This window comes from Cavia porcellus, unplaced genomic scaffold (assembly GCF_034190915.1).
Source record: "Cavia porcellus strain 051 isolate PalLab524CR breed Dunkin Hartley unplaced genomic scaffold, mCavPor4.1 scaffold_2, whole genome shotgun sequence".
In the NCBI taxonomy this organism is placed as follows: Eukaryota; Metazoa; Chordata; class Mammalia; order Rodentia; family Caviidae; genus Cavia; species Cavia porcellus.
The window spans coordinates 90,046,640-90,062,368 of NW_026947485.1; the positions used below are offsets into that span (position 1 = coordinate 90,046,640).

At 37.9% G+C, this 15,729-nt stretch overlaps 1 protein-coding gene across 3 annotated transcripts in view; it reads right to left on the reverse strand.

The window, feature by feature from the left end:
* Shtn1 (shootin 1) overlaps positions 1-15,729 on the reverse strand; it is a 91,773-nt gene that overhangs the window by 4,062 nt on the left and 71,982 nt on the right. For 2 of the 3 annotated variants that reach the window (XM_023561611.2, XM_003479638.4), the window contains 2 exons: positions 14,874-14,994; positions 10,758-10,950 (listed from right to left, as the gene is read on the reverse strand). The exons of the other annotated variant lie outside the window; for it this stretch is intronic. In XM_023561611.2, the coding sequence (XP_023417379.1) occupies positions 10,758-10,950; positions 14,874-14,994 (314 nt within the window). The remainder of the gene's footprint in view (positions 1-10,757; positions 10,951-14,873; positions 14,995-15,729) is intronic. 3 annotated transcript variants of the gene reach the window in all.

The following is a 15,729-nucleotide window of genomic DNA, read 5'->3' on the forward strand; positions in this document are numbered from 1 at the left end:
CTTGTAACAACTCTAAACTAGAAACAAATGAGTAAGGAGAGTCTAGGAAACAAAGCTGCAGCCTAGCTTAGGCTTTGGTGAAAGCCACAATGAAGTCTGTAGGTCCATTCCAGTCTGGCTTCACCAGCCGAATTTTGACCACATGTGCATATAAGCCAGCCAATCTGCTCAAATATTGCAAATGGGGATCTCTTTCCTCCTGGTATTTTGGGTTAGCAACTTCCATCAACCCATACCAACCTCCATCACTTCTGTAGAACTACCATAGGTATTCCCAGTCCTCAGTATCTGCAGGTGATGGGTGGTGAACACCTTCTAAGTAAAGTAGTCTTCGTCAGCTGGTGGGGGGCTTGGCACTTCCAGTAAGTACTCTCAGAGATGGCAATGGCAATGAACAGGTTGACTGAACAGAAAATTCAGAAACCTTGTATTTTCAGGCTGAAAATATTCTGGAATTGCCTCAGTCCAAAGAACTGTTGTCTCTCCTGAAGCCAGCTTCTCAGTTGCAGTTGACCTACTAAGTGACTTGCCGGCCACAGTGTGAGAACCTCTTTGCTGACTATCACCAACTAAGGCACAGTGGGCAGGCTGTATGAATCTGCACTGAAGCAGAGGTGACGGGGTTCTCCAGGGTAACGACCACTGCCTAGAGTCCTAGGTGGTGGAGGCAGGAAGGAATTAAGGCAGTCATCTAGCCTGACATGTCTCAGCACAGATGAGGGCAATGAGGTGTACAGAAGGGAAAAGCCTGGCCTAGAATCAGCAGCTCATCAGTGGCAGAGCCAGCGTAAGAGGTGGAAGCCATCCCTGTTCCCTCCTCATCCACAGTGCCATGCTTTTCCCAAAAGAACCTATTCCTAGAAACAGGACATGGATGCCATGGGCCAATTTGAGCATGTTTACTGATTTATATACCTCTGCATCTTTTAGATCTGTTTCTCTAATGTTCTTCCCTTCAAACTATCTCTTGGTTTTTTTTTTTTTGGGGGGGGGGGTTCCCCTCTGTAGTTTGTAGTTCCTCCTGATTGGACATCACTAGGTCCATCTCTGTTTCTCCTGGGGAGTTGCCCAAGGTTTCTTCTGGAATTAGGACCTTTCTTATGGCCTCCTTCCCCTATTTCCATCCTCATCCCACAGGAAAAGCCAGAGAGCTTGTTTGAGGACACTACGTAGAATCCAAACTCTCATTCAAGGCACCCAGAGTGGAAGATTTTAGAGGATGAACTTTGGCTATTTCCCCCAACACTGAAATCCTGGAAGCATAAATCTAACAGTCCAACAGGAATTACAGAATATGATTATTCTGTTCAGTTTTTCTGCTTTAATCAGCCTAAAAATGTCAAAGAGGACAGGAAGTGAAACTAAAATCCTGGCACATACAAGCCAAAAGGGATCACTAACACGGGTTAGTGTAGCCTCTTTACTCTTTAGATGAGTCTAGAAGAGTGAGGTGAAATGATTTGTCCAAGGCACACAACTTGTTGACAGCAGATACAGGACAAAAACTGGAATCTTGATCTCCTGGCCATTAGTTTTTACTTGCAACAAAATACGGTAGTTATTTATGATTCATTCCAATAGATATTTCTCAGGGTCACTTTAGACATTTGTTCAAATGTGACTTCAAGACAAAAACAAAACCACCAAGCAATATAAAAGCTTGAACATAGCATACCAATCTATGCCACCCGATGAAGCCTGGTACCCAGCACAAGATGGTGCCCTTTCAGGAAGTAGCTACTGTTCCTCAGTTGCAGGAGAACCAAAATGTGGGCATCACCTGGCAGGGCCCCTTGCTGGTAAAAGGAAAAAGATCTGACTCCAAATTTTACCAGTACCAGAAGAATCAGAACAATTGCAAATGGTTCCACTAAAGCTGAACTTTATAAAGAGATTCAGTGATTTCTCGGACTGTGTCACAAGAAACTAAAGCACAGTGTTCTAATTTTTAAAAAGCACATCATTGTTTGCATTCAGTGAAATTCCTTTCAAAATCAACTTTCCGTGTTCAATTATATTCAACAACATTCTAGCTAACATTTCGGCTGCAATTCAAATTAACTAATGCCCAAAAGAGCCCTAATCTACATGGTTCTGAGCTCAATTGAATACAATCAAAGCTCATGAAATGAAGGGGAAAATGCTTATTTCATGCAAATTCTGCATATCACTCAAGCTTAATTTTACTGATAATATACAGGTGGGACATTTTGAACATTACAGTGAATGAAACTTTTAAGCGGTGAGAGTTATTTTATAAAATGCTACCTCTGAAAAGCTGATTGCCAAACAGTATAAAAATGGTTCGAGGCATAAATGCCAAGTTCATTTCTATTTCACTTCTGAGGTAACTATCTTTCAAATCGCAACAGCTGGACTATTTAACACAATCTGGTGAATCAAAGTATAGCTCTTCTCTGGTCTCCCAGTGGGACGTCTGCATTAGTCTGTGGCAGCCATCCAACAAATGACGCACAGCCGGACGGTCTGAACTCTGTTTCATTTACAGTCAAAATGGATAAAACCACAATCATATTTACCACCTTCAAGGACAGAAAACGGAAGGATTTAAATTCGTCTTTATAAAGTAGTTTCCTGGAAAACTCCAAAGAGGAAGTCAGCCTTCTATTTTCCCTAGTGTAAAAATACATCTTACCTTTTTTTTCAAACCCTTTACATAGTTTCTAAAACTAGAGCAGTGAACAGAAGTGGCATTGCAGCAGAGACAGTTTTTATTGTTTCTTTCCGAAACCCTATTTTTCAAAAGCCTTTAATAAACCTGTCCAAGATCTCATGACATAAAGTTTAAAAAACAACAAAAAACTTTCTATATTACTGTCAATTTTCATACTTTTAATATAAAGGAAGTAGAACAAAGCTCAAAATTTTGGCTTTGTGTACTTTCTTAAAAATTTGATTTTAGCTCGAGGAATACATTAGCTTGTCTGTCCATTTGCATTCCTTCTATTTGTGGGAGAAACTAATTTTTAACTATAGAAAGAAACATTATTAAACAGAATGTCTCTGTGTTTGAAAATCTGACATCAGCCTCTAGGTGCTGACTGGCCCTCAGTACTAACACAGGTAATCATGGCTCGGGCAAAGACCCCCAGGGCTCCATGCTCAGCATATTTCCTCTAGTTCTGCAACTGCCACACAGGTGTGGCTCATGTCCCACTATGGGCACCATGAAGATTACTGGATCTTTTAGTGCAAATTGGACCATAGGTATGTACAGTTTCAGAAATTGCATCATGCTCACCAGCAAAACCAGCAATGATAATGTGTGAAGTGACTGAGCTTAGCTCAGCAAAGATGATGAAATGCATGTGATACTTTGTCTCAGACCTGTTTCTGCTTTTTGTAATTTTGCACAACTTTAAATCACCATGAAAATTCATTAAAAGCCAGGTGTTATTTACAAGAATATTTTATGAGACATGAAGTCGTCCTCAAAATTCACCATGCATAAAACTGGCTCCCTAAGAAGGATACTAAGCACAAAGTACTTGTGCTTTCAATGTTTTGGGGTCAGTATTTTTAAAAATAATTCTTTCCACTGTATTATGTTCTTTGAACTCTTTTAAAATGGAAAGTCACAAAGGACTCAATCTGTCATTTTTCATAATTGTATGATAAATTGTATTTCAAATGAAATGTATTTTAACAGATTAAAGTTTGATCAGTTTATCTTGAAATCTGCTGTTACATTTTAATCAGCTACTTCTACCTGAGTAAATGAAAAAACTCCACTGTAGTTTACTATATACAAATAAAAAGAAACAAACACTACAAAACTATTGAAAAACGCTTTAAAGGAACTACAAAGTACCAAAAGCAATTTACAGAAATGATATATTTTATACAAAATCTTATAAAATCATGGGTGCTTGCAACTGGGAGCAAATGTTACAAGGCAATTGATTCTTTGAGAGAATTAAGAATTACTCAGCAGCATTTTAACTGTAATTTAGAGATTTACTCAACAGCATTTTACCAGTCATTTCTGCACTAGGTGTAATACATCCGGAACAATTACTGTGGCAGAAGCTGCTGTCTGTACAGCCACTCAGAGCACATGTAAGACAATACTAACGGCTGATCTTTCCGGTGGTCCACAGGATAACTCCTGCGGTGGGGTGAGGGAAGGAAGAAAAGACTAAGTAAACGGATCTCAACTTCCAGAACATCCAGTTGTTCTGCTAATTTTGTTGTTTGAACTTAATTGTCCATGTACAGGCACACATGGAGAACTATTGTGGTAGTGCTTTTGCCGAACAGAGCAGTTTCCTGCAGTCAATACACAATTCAGCAGTACTAAGATTACAGTTGAGAGCAGAGCAAATCCTTTAATTGTATAAGAGCATCAAATTAAGCGGGAACGTCCATGTGGTTCATTCGGTTAGCTAGTACTTTCTTCTCAGAAATAAATGTTTACTAAGTACAGGGAGCGTGTCCTTTTTCCCCTCCTGCTTGCCATGTAGAGCATGTGAGCTTACACACACACATGCACACACACACACGCACACACACATGCACAGAGCACAGAAAGAAAGAGGAAATGATAGAGAAATGGAGGGAGTAGGAGTAACTGGAGCAAAACCTACTCCTTCCACCACAGAGACTAAAAGAAGTTCCCTAGTCTCCATTTGAACAAAATGTTAGCCCAAATCTCACTTAAATGGTTATATGGACAAGCAATTTAATTTCCTGCTGAGATCAATGCCTGAGCGAATTGTTCTATGCCAAGCGTCCCTAAAAGAAAGAATCTCAATTTCTATTTGCTAACATATTTCAAGGCTCAGATTTCCCAGCCCAATTTTTAAAAACCAGTATTTTTCCACTTCATTTTTCTGTACAAGTATTAGTTTAACGCTGGAAATAATGAATAAAACTGAACAGCCTCATTAGAGGTCAAAAATGATAAAATCAATCCTACTTTTAATTAGAAACTTGAAAGGCAATTAAACTTTTTTCTTCCATAGAAATGTTTGACTGGTCACACCACCCAAGAGATATCTAAAATTTCTCTTTTATCAACTATCCTTTGGCATTCAGCTAATGGCCCAAATGAGATGAACTCTTACAAAAATAAATCTGTAGGGGGCCAAAAGTCATACGTATTTAGAGACACCACAGATCTGGAAATTAAATGCAAATTAAAATAAAAATGGTTTCACTGGAATCAGACATTTTTGTATTGAAGTCCTATAATTGCTACGTGGGCTTTTTGTTTTTTAAATTCTCCTAAGGCAAAATGTGACCTGTTTTGACCTCTCAAACAAAAAAAAAGCAAGCTAACTGACTGTCTGGTGGTTTAAAAGGAAATTTAATAGAGTTTGATGAAGCTTACCAGTTTTGGGGGATCTAAGACTGAAGAGAAGTGTGATGATTTAGAGAAGTATTCTCGAAGTCTTTGGCAACTGTGGCTTTAATAGACCTTTGGGAATGACCGAGATAAAAGGTCAGAGCTGGGAAGTCACCATGCTCACACCATTACAGTGTGGTGGAACCTGAGCTGCCTTTCAGATGGGCTCTTGCTCAGTGAGCAGTTTCAGGTGACAAGCCATCTCTGAGGTGACTGACTGCCTGGTTTATCTAGTAGGAGGACATTCATCTTTCTGAAGTTAATTAAGAGAAAAGGTGAACTTGCATAAAAAACAAAGCTCCACTTAGAAGAGCAAGGCCACTTCAGGTGAGAGTGTTTTCAGAAATGAGAAGATGCTGGAACACATGATCCTCAAGCTTCTGCCTGGTTTGGGAAGCGAAAACTTTATACATCTGCTCAGCACATCTTTAAGATATGACCAACAACAGTAGTTCCCTTGCTGCTTAGAAAGCTGTGTGACCAGTCCTAGAATGATCACCCAGATTAGGACCTAAGCAGGATCACTAGCCATGCAGCCCCTCTAATGCTGGCCTCAAAGATACCACTGGCTCTTCAACAACAAGCCTTAGATCTGTCTTCCCAGTACAGACACACAAAATAAATAACAAATTCCTTTCTTGCTTTAAAAAAAAAAACACGAAAAACAAAAAACTTCTCAGCTCTTCCTCCAAACTGATGAACCCTCTGTCCTGCTTTTCTTAACAGAGATAACCCTAAAACAAAGGGTAACTAAGCACTCAGTTTTCTTGTTTAAAAAGGTAATTAAAAAGTATGAAATCAAGTGGATATAGTAAATTTATTTAGGGCTTTAGAATATGTTTTTGTTGTTATTTTATCTTTTTGAAACAGGGTTTCACTATGCAATCCAGGCTTCCCTGAGCTCACTTTGTAGCCCAGGCTGGTCTTGAACTCGTGACAATCCTCCCGCCTCGGCTCTGGAGTGCTGGGATTATAGGCATGGGCCACCACACCCCGCTTAGAATATACATTTTTACAACAACTCAATTTATAGCAACTCTTCTTCAAAATATATTACTATTTATTAAAGCATCTTTCTACTCCATTGATAAGAGCTAACCATTTTTAAGATATTTAACTTCTGGGAATAAACTACTCTTCAGCATGTCTGAAATAATCAATTAAGTAAAAATGTATGAATGAAATTTATACTGAGGACTAAAGTAGCTTTAGTGGTGTTCCAATAGGCTAATTTCTAAAGTTTACTTTAAAGTATGCCCCTTTATTGGCTATTGGACAAAAAAAAAAAAAATAATGTGCTGGGAATAGAGTCGGTGGCATTAGCACTTGCCTGGCAAATGCAAGGTTGTGAGTTCAATCCTTGAAAGAAAGAAACAAAGAAACGAAAGGAAGGAAGGAAGGAAGGAAGAAAGAAAACAGTCTGTAGGCTTTTATACATGAAGATACAAATTATTCTTGTTGCTCCAACCTTATGCAACACTTGGTTAGCTTATTTCCCAGTACTTTGCTACAGTTGTCTGAAAGCAACAGGGTAATTTCTTTTAATATTAGACAGTTCCGAATTTTCTTTTGTATTTACTATGCTACTCATTGATTAGCTTAAATAGTTGTCTTGCAACTTCTTAACATTATCAGATTAATCTATATCAACAAGAAAGGGAAAGGAAGCAACAATCAGGTTATACCATTCATTTGCTTGCCCCATTATTTCCCTTTCACAGCGTAAAGAGAGAGTGAGCATAATTTCTGCCTGAAGTATAGCCAATCAAAATTAATGAAATTCAAACTTACCATGAGATTTATTATGACTAGATATTATATACTTATTAGAAAGCACACAAATGTTTTAAAGCTATTATTAATATAGAATACAGTTCCCTAAACTCTATTTTTTTCTTTAAAAAAAAGCAAAACAGAAAACTCTTGCTTTGTTTATGCTTATGACAAGAGCATTACTTTTAATTAATCCTTATAATTAAGTATCAAGTGTCTCTTGCTTTCTCATAGATCTAAAGCAATAAACCTTTTATTTCTAACTTCATAATTTACAGGAGTCATTCAACTGTTTGGAATATAGTAATCACATGTGTTGATTCTGGGAATTTATTGAAAGGAAAAAACTTTCCAAGGAAAACTGCCAAAGTTAAATTTCTAGTTAAGTAAAGACTACGCAGCAAACAGCTTTGTTTCTCTTTCCAGTTAAAATCTTTCTGGGAGGTGAGCAAACTGTCCTGTCCATATGAGCCAATCCAGTGAGCACAGATAGGTTCTTCTGTCATCACCAGGTATTCTTGGGTCCCTGATCTTGTTCTCTCATGTAGGTATAAAAGTAAAGAAGATATGCACGATGGAGTGAATATAAATAACTTGAGGTAACATTTTACAAATCAAATAATCTAGCAAGCCAACCAACCAAAACCTGTAATATGTATCTAATTGGTATGCACATGTGACTGTTGAGTAATGAGAGGACGCTGGTTAACTGACTGATACTCTGCTGTTCAATTAATACTGAAAAATGTGCTCAAGGGGCTGGGGATTTAGCTCAGCGGCATAAGCGCCTGCCTTGCAAGCAGGCAGTCGTGAGTTCAATCCCTGGTGCCGATAAAAATGAAAAAGACAAAAAAAAAAAAAAAAAAATGTGCTCACTCTTTTACTGAGATCTCACCATCTGCCAGGAACTGTGCCAGGCATCTGAGATACACCAGTGATGAAACAACAAAAGTCCTACCCTCGTGGAGCTTCCCTTCCAGTACAGGGAAGGGAAAAAAAGGAATAAATGAAGGATAGAGTGTGTTAGAAGGCGATAACTGCCATGAGAAAATGGGGTGGGGTGGGAGAATCAGAATTTATGGGATGATGAGTTACAATTTTAAATATGTTCAGGGTGCCACACTGATTAGATGGCATCTGACCAAAGAAATGGTGGAGGGAGAGAGAAAGCCATCTAGCCCTGGGGGAAAGAACGTGGTAGGTAGAGGGGAGAATACAAGCAAAGGGTCCAGACTGGATTGGAACCAGGCCAAAGAGGCCTAAGTGGAAGGAGGAAGAAAGGTGAGAAGGGCAGGGATGCAGAGAAAGTGAAGGTGTGGGGTCAGCATGTTGAGAAAAATTACTGATGTATTGACTACTGTGAGCGGCGTTCTGCCGTGACCATGTCTCCTGTGACAAACTGACAGTGCTACTCACTGGAAATCCTATGGCAGTGTAAGCAAAGATCAAAATTAAAGTACAACTACTTGTATGCAAAGATGCTTTTAAAATGCAAAGGAAGGGGCTGGGGATTTAGCTCAGCGGCATAAGCACCTGCCTTGCAAGCAGGCAGTCTGAGTTCAATCCCTAGTGCCGATAAAAAGAAAAAAGACAAAAAAAAAAAAAAAAAAAAAAAAAAAAAAAAAGCAAAGGAAACATTTCAGTTTTTTTCATTGTCGACCTAACTCTCGAGTCTATAGCCACGTCAAATCTATGAGGAAGGGACACTGCGGTTGCTGCCTCTATTATACTAGCCAGGAGTTAGAGTAAACCTGTTAGTCAAAGTTAGTTAGAAACAGACCTGACAATAACCTTTCTCATTCCTAGCACCTGGACCAGTTTCAAAGGATACTGACAAATAACATGAATTTTTATTTTTAAAGCTTGCAGGTAACTGCATTAGCTTCTTAAGTCACCAAAAAGCTATGTTTCAACATAAATGAATGAAACATGTGTGTCTGGGAAGTGAATAATTGCCCTGTACATTCACGAAATTTTCTTGATTCATTTGGGTTAGCTGTGCTTAAAGAAATGGATGTTTCAAAAAGGTGCTCTTATTTGCTAAATGACTGTCTATGAAAATATATGGCATTGGGATATTTCAGCTAGAGAATGTCAAGAACTGAATAATCAAGCATTAGGTTACAAAGTTTAAAAGTTAATACAGCAGCACACAGTATTTGTATTAGCACTTTAAGTAGATAAATTAAATTGAAGCGTGTCTCTTAAGCAGTCATTGAACAAGCAAGATGAGAAATAAATTGAGCTTCACATCGGTCTTTATGGCATCTAACAACTGTGTCTGTCAGCACATGGATCCTTTTCACTGTCAATTCAACACATATTTTACAGACCTTGGGCCTGCAATTATTTCATTTCCTTTCTTGGAAATGTAATTTCCACTTACTTTTGGAGAATAAAAGGCAGACAAAAGGAGGAAGGAGTTGTAGTATTTTCTGATTAAGATTATCTGTGTAAAATGGTAAAGGAAAAAAAATCTATACACACTCACTGAAGCATTTCTCAGAAACTAACTTGTCTCAGCCAAATTGCTTTTGTGTCTAGATATTGGTTCAAATGTAGCCAGATTGTTGATGTCAAATTAGGTGTTAAACAAATTTAATAGGAAAGATGAAGAATGAATATAGATCATCTTTCTGTAAGAACTGTGCAAATGACTCTAGTCAAAAGAAAGGAAACACATGACTGTAGGAGAAAATGTGCTTTTAAACACAATGAAATTAGATAAAACTGTAAATCAGCGAAAAAGGCCATTCATTCCAAAAGAGAGAGGGTGGAGGGGAGAAAAGTTAATAGTACCAATGAGAAAAATGCAAAAGAGGATAAAATACCAGTTGGCAAAAATAGATCCAAATTGAATTTCAATTTCATTTGTCCAGGTTTCACCTTTTAAGCTAAGATAAACTACAGAAAAGGGGCTCTTTCTCTCCTGACAGAGCAGGAAATCAGAGGTTTAATTAACTGTGATTATAATATTCAACTGATCTGATTTATCTCACCTCTTCCTTTTCTTTAACTGACAAACTAGCTGACATCCTGGTGAGAGAACTAAAGCGAAACTGTAGACTAATTTCAAAAAGAGCTCGCCATTGTTATAAAACAAAGTGATCCTCTACCAGAACTCTTTGACAAAGTGGCATTTTGAAGCCAGTCAATATAGATTATTCTGTATAGTGCATTTCTTTCTTAGGCTAGAGCCGTATGAAGGCACAACTGTTACCGAGGACCAGAAGATAAGGCTGTACAAAAGTACTCTCCAAAGTAGCCCAGAAAGATCTAGTATCTTCTTCGGTTGCTCAGGAACCTTTAAGAGAGATGAACTAAGCATGTAACTTTGAAATATTAATTATCTTCTGATGCTAGTCATTTCTTTCTATAGAATAAGAATGTGATGGTTAAACCAGCTGATGGGAAGGAATTCTCTTTAGGCGTGTATTTGTTTTGAACAAAACTTCTAAGCTGGGTGACTAGAAGAAAAGTTGGCTCATCAAAGGAAAGAAGAAGATAACTGGCGAGCTGAGTCAAAATCTCTCTCATGAAAAACCAACCAAAGAAACACATGTTAGTCATTATGGATTCTTCCACACAGTACTTAATAAAGAGCATTTTTACTTACTGAAATGTAACATCGGAACTTGTGCATCCTTCCAATTTACAGGACCCTTCACCTGGCTCAGGTGTGAGGGGAGACCGGCTGTTGAATTCTGCCTCCAGAGTGTTCTTGTTCAAGGCTGTTTTTGTTACACTGGATACAGAACCCAACACTGGCATGGATTTGGACTCTGAGGTGGCTAATATCCCAGTTGGACCTTGAAACCAAACACATACCTCAAGTTTAATCATTTGTGTGATGCTTATTAATATGGCACTGAAAAACAGATTAGGTGAAAATCCCTCAAGATGTAAAAAGGCCAAGTTTGTTAAAAATTTCAAGAGCATGCTGGGAAAAGAAAAAGTTCCTACTGTCAATCTGCTTTTCTTTGGTGGCACTACTGCTTTTCAGGGCACTAGGGCCATGCTGAGAAATTATATGCAGACCTTTAAGAAACTACAAAGTCCCAGGCCACAGTTCCCTCACTGACCAGAGTTCCCAGCAATATGAGAAGAGTGAAAATGCTTTTCTCCTCCCAGAGGATGGCTTTCTGACAGCCCTGCTTGAGCCATTTCACCTCTGAAGAGTTAATTCTTCCCAAAACTCAGATTTGCATTTAACACAGAAAATGAAACAGTGTCAAAAGGCTCTTTTTAAAAAGCTTATGATGCCTTCTTGAGCACTGAACAGCTTTTCTGAACATTTTCATTTTAATGTGAATGAGAAGTGGATTATTGCCTCTTATAACATAGACACAGGATTACAGAAATTAAGTGACAAAGAATCTGGCTGTTTACCTTTTTGACTTTTCTGTTCTTTGGGACAGCATTTAAAAACTACAATAGAGCTTGTTATTGAAATAATTGGCATACCAATCTAAAAATTCTGTGCATTGAAACTTTCCCTTTTCATGACTTTTTTTTTTCTATCTTTAGGTAGAAAGAGTCTATCAAAGGTACTTCTTCTCTAAGCAAGATTCTACTGTATCTTTCCTGTAACTATAGCTTGAATGCTTTTAAAACAGACTTACAAAGTCACAAATATGCAAGTTTAATGATAATTTTTAAAAAATGAAGTAAGAGAATAACCTTGAAAGATGCTTACTAAGTAAAGTGCAGGCGTCTTTTTATCGTTAAAAAATGTCAGCTCGTCTACTGAGATGGAAATTCCTAGTAGGCACAATTCAGAATACTAGTTAATCCATGATCATTGATATTTAGCTCTGAAATTTTGTTCCTACATTTAGCTATGAGTGCTTCTGATGTACTACAACAGTACAGTATGTCAACTGTAGAAAACCAACTAAGAGGAACTAGAAAATTCCTCAGCCAATCTACTGAATACCTCTTTTGCTAAATCCATATAGAAAAAACAGAGAAACTAAAAGCCCCAGCCCACAAAGCATTGGTCTCTGACTGCTTTACTTATTTCCTCTAAACCACGTGGGCAGACAGGTGGTGACATTATTGAATATTCTGATTGAAAGGAGCTTTTCCTTGCAGCTACATTAAATGTTAAGCCTGATGTTGCATGGGGATGTGGGAGAAAAGACAGAAAGAGCAGGAAAAAAGCAAGAAAGAAAGGTCCTGAAAATACAAATGTGAAATTAAATTCAAGATTTGCTTCAGATCAGCTCTATTCTGTCCTTGGACAATTGCTACTACAGCACTAGATAGCTTTAAACAATCTGTCCTTGTAGGGAGGCAAGATCTGTTTCTGAATACATAGACGCCTGCTGCTTGTTCAACTAACCAAAGCCAATTAAAAACGGGGAAGAGTAGTGAGCTGAGCCAGACCTCTTATTTTTCTTACATATAAAAAGAAATCAAGAAAAACACATAATGTTTGAGATTATTACTGCATCCTGCTTAAGTCACACACTGTTTTCTACAAAGCCCCTGCTGCCCTGTGAGATGTCTGTACAACAGGCCACTAAGCCAAGGAAGGCAAGGGAACATCATCAATCGAGTCCAGAGAAAACCGGAAAAAGTGGTGCATCCCTGCCCCTGAGGAGACATCCACGAACCAGGGACCCGAGTGCTGCAAAACTCAGGCTCTTCTTTGTGATGCTTCCTTTCTCTGCTTGTGTGCCTTCCATGTACATGTATTCCATGTACAGAAGCAAACAGTCTCGGAGGTACAAGTGCAAGTAAGGCAGAAACCTAGCTAAGGCCTGCTCTCTGTCATTTGACACCTGCCATGTACCCATGTAGCCATCATGCTTTAGCTGCTTCCTCATTCCCTCTCCTGGAATTTGTACTTTGTAATCATGTGATATTTATAAAAAGCTTCACAGGGTAAATGCCGTTTCCAGTTTAATGCTGAGAAATGTTGATACTACTGGAAAAGGGTTTTGTTTGTTTGTTGGTTTTACATGATGAAAACTTGTTTGTTTCTTTCATTTTGCTGCTATACTGCCTTGGCTTTAAGAAGCTCAAAATCTCTGCTTAATTGTTACTCCCTCATGTACTCGTGGTTCTACTGAATTTGTATCTTTTATTCTAATGTCCCTCAAATGATAAACCATGTGTTTTAGCGACATGCAAGTTAAAATGAGAGATTCTCACTATGCCACTACACTATTACTTCACCACTCTTTGAAATACAGTATTCTACTCTTATATTGACTAAAGGAAAGAAAAATATTTCTTCCACTGAAAGGTAACTCTGAAACAGTGAGTGTTATACATGTTTGATACAATTCATGAGTGAAGTAAGAATGTTTCTGGAGAAACAATATAGTCCATGGCAAAACACAAAATGCAAATGACTCTGTCCTAAAAAACAGTCATCTACAGAGTCCTAAAAAATGACAATGCCTGCAGGAATACTTTAAGGATGGAAAAGATAACTCAGGTCAAATCACAAAATGAATGATGACTGACCGGGAAGCTGCTAAGTGCCTGTGTGTTAAAGTGACCCCTTTAATGTTCCTAAGAAGTGGTTATTTAACTGTGTGAGAAAGAATCCCTGTAGGATTTTAATAGAATAATTTGTAGACTAATCTAAAACCTGAACAGTTTTGTTTTGTTTTTAAGATGAAAAGTTTTCCCCTTTTCATAAAAGTCTGGCTGGTATTTGGCTCACTTTAATCCAGGGAACCAATTTATTCAATTATTTGCATATATTCTTATATAAAAAAGTGAGTTTAATATGACCCAAACCCCATCTTTAATATTCAAACCACTTAAATTTGGTCAACATGACTCAATACTTTGTAGATTTAAAGAGTTATGATGGACTATTTGAAATCCACTTTATGAGGTCTATAAGATTCAGCCCACTAGCTCTGATTGCTCATCATCTATGCCAGTTTTTCAAAGTTAGCCTCCTTTCTGACCAATGGGGAAAACCTTGCAAGAGCTTCTACTAATTCCTACAACCAAACGATGAAAACAACTGATGACTCCCAGTCAGTTCTGCAACAGATTTTAAGGCTTAATACATGGCTATCCTGACTGCATAAACTGTGAGCTCTGGCCTCATTTAGATGGTACTTTTATAGTTGGTGACACAGCTAAAATTTCCCACTCACTCAGGTCATCAGAAGCAGAAACAATAAGATAAATGGATATAAAAGTAAAGATGGTTTTTCTGCATTTGTAACTGAAGTGTGATTATTACTTAAACTACTAATTACTGTGTGCTTCCTTTGTGCCAGACCCAGCATTAAGTGCTTTTGATGTTAACTGACTTCTTAAAAATAATCCTATGAAGCAGTGTGTTTATTATCATCACTTGATAGATGACATGGAGGCATAGAAAAGTTGAGTGATTTACCTAAAGAAAAGGTCTGAAGAAAAGACTAAACTGGGATTCAAAAATAGGCAAGCTGGTTCCAGAACCTGTACTGATGTTATATTCTTGCCCAAACCTGTCCTGAGGTCTTCACACTAGGCAACCTCACATTAAACAATCAGATCTATATATGCCAATTATCTCCAAATAGATCAATAAATAAAGATATATTAGTGTTCTTATAAGATATCCAGAAATACCCTTTGCCCACCCAATACTTCTCACTCACATTAAAAATAAGTACGTTAATAACAATTTTTAAAAGATGCTTTTATGTTAGAAAGGGGCTATAGGAAGAGTTTCAGAGATGAACAGGACTGTGGAGAATTCAAACCAGCTTACTACTGCTATCTGCTTCTGCTGTCACCTTTCTGCGACGCAAAATCCTTTCTAACTCAGTTTCACTGTTTTCAGGTTCAAGAGATTTTAAGCTTCTTGAACTAGTGGATTTGTTAAGTGTCCCCTAAAGTGAAAACAAAACAAAAACAAAAAGATTAATGACTTAATACAATATACAAAGGAATATAAAAATCAACAAAACATTACCAGAATTTGAATGGAATTAGGTAACAAAGCTTGCTATAATTTATACAAGGATATATATATGTAATTATATATATATACATATATATGTAATTTTTTAAAATGTACACATCCTCAATAACACAGAGCACTGGATCATTTAAGAAGATGCTCCTAATGATGCAACACTAGCTTCACATCAGAAGAGCAGCAGAAGAACACCTCTCGAAGAGCTGACTGCATGAAACTCTGCAGTGGGAAGGTACTTGCCCACGGATGATGAAGATTCTGATGTGTGCTGATCAGCTGGAGAAGACAATGCATATATTAAACTCACCTTTGAAGGATATTTTGGTATGGTAGCCATGAACTAGTGAACCCAAATCCATTTGGCATTGGGAAAAAAAAAAAAATAACTGGCCAATTCTGCAGAGAGAATGACCCTGGCTGCACACCTGGTAACCATGGCATAGTGGCAACAAGGGAAACGCGGAATGGTCTCCAGCATCCTACCCAAAGAAGGTCTGCACAGTGAATACCTTAACTTAGTGTGGAAGAGGAAAGTTGTAATCATATAAGGAAGCATCAAATTCCTTACTCCTAACAGAGGAGACAGTGAATGTGTATTCAGTACCCAAAAGATACCGGAGGAAACAAGAGAACTCTGTGTTTTCCA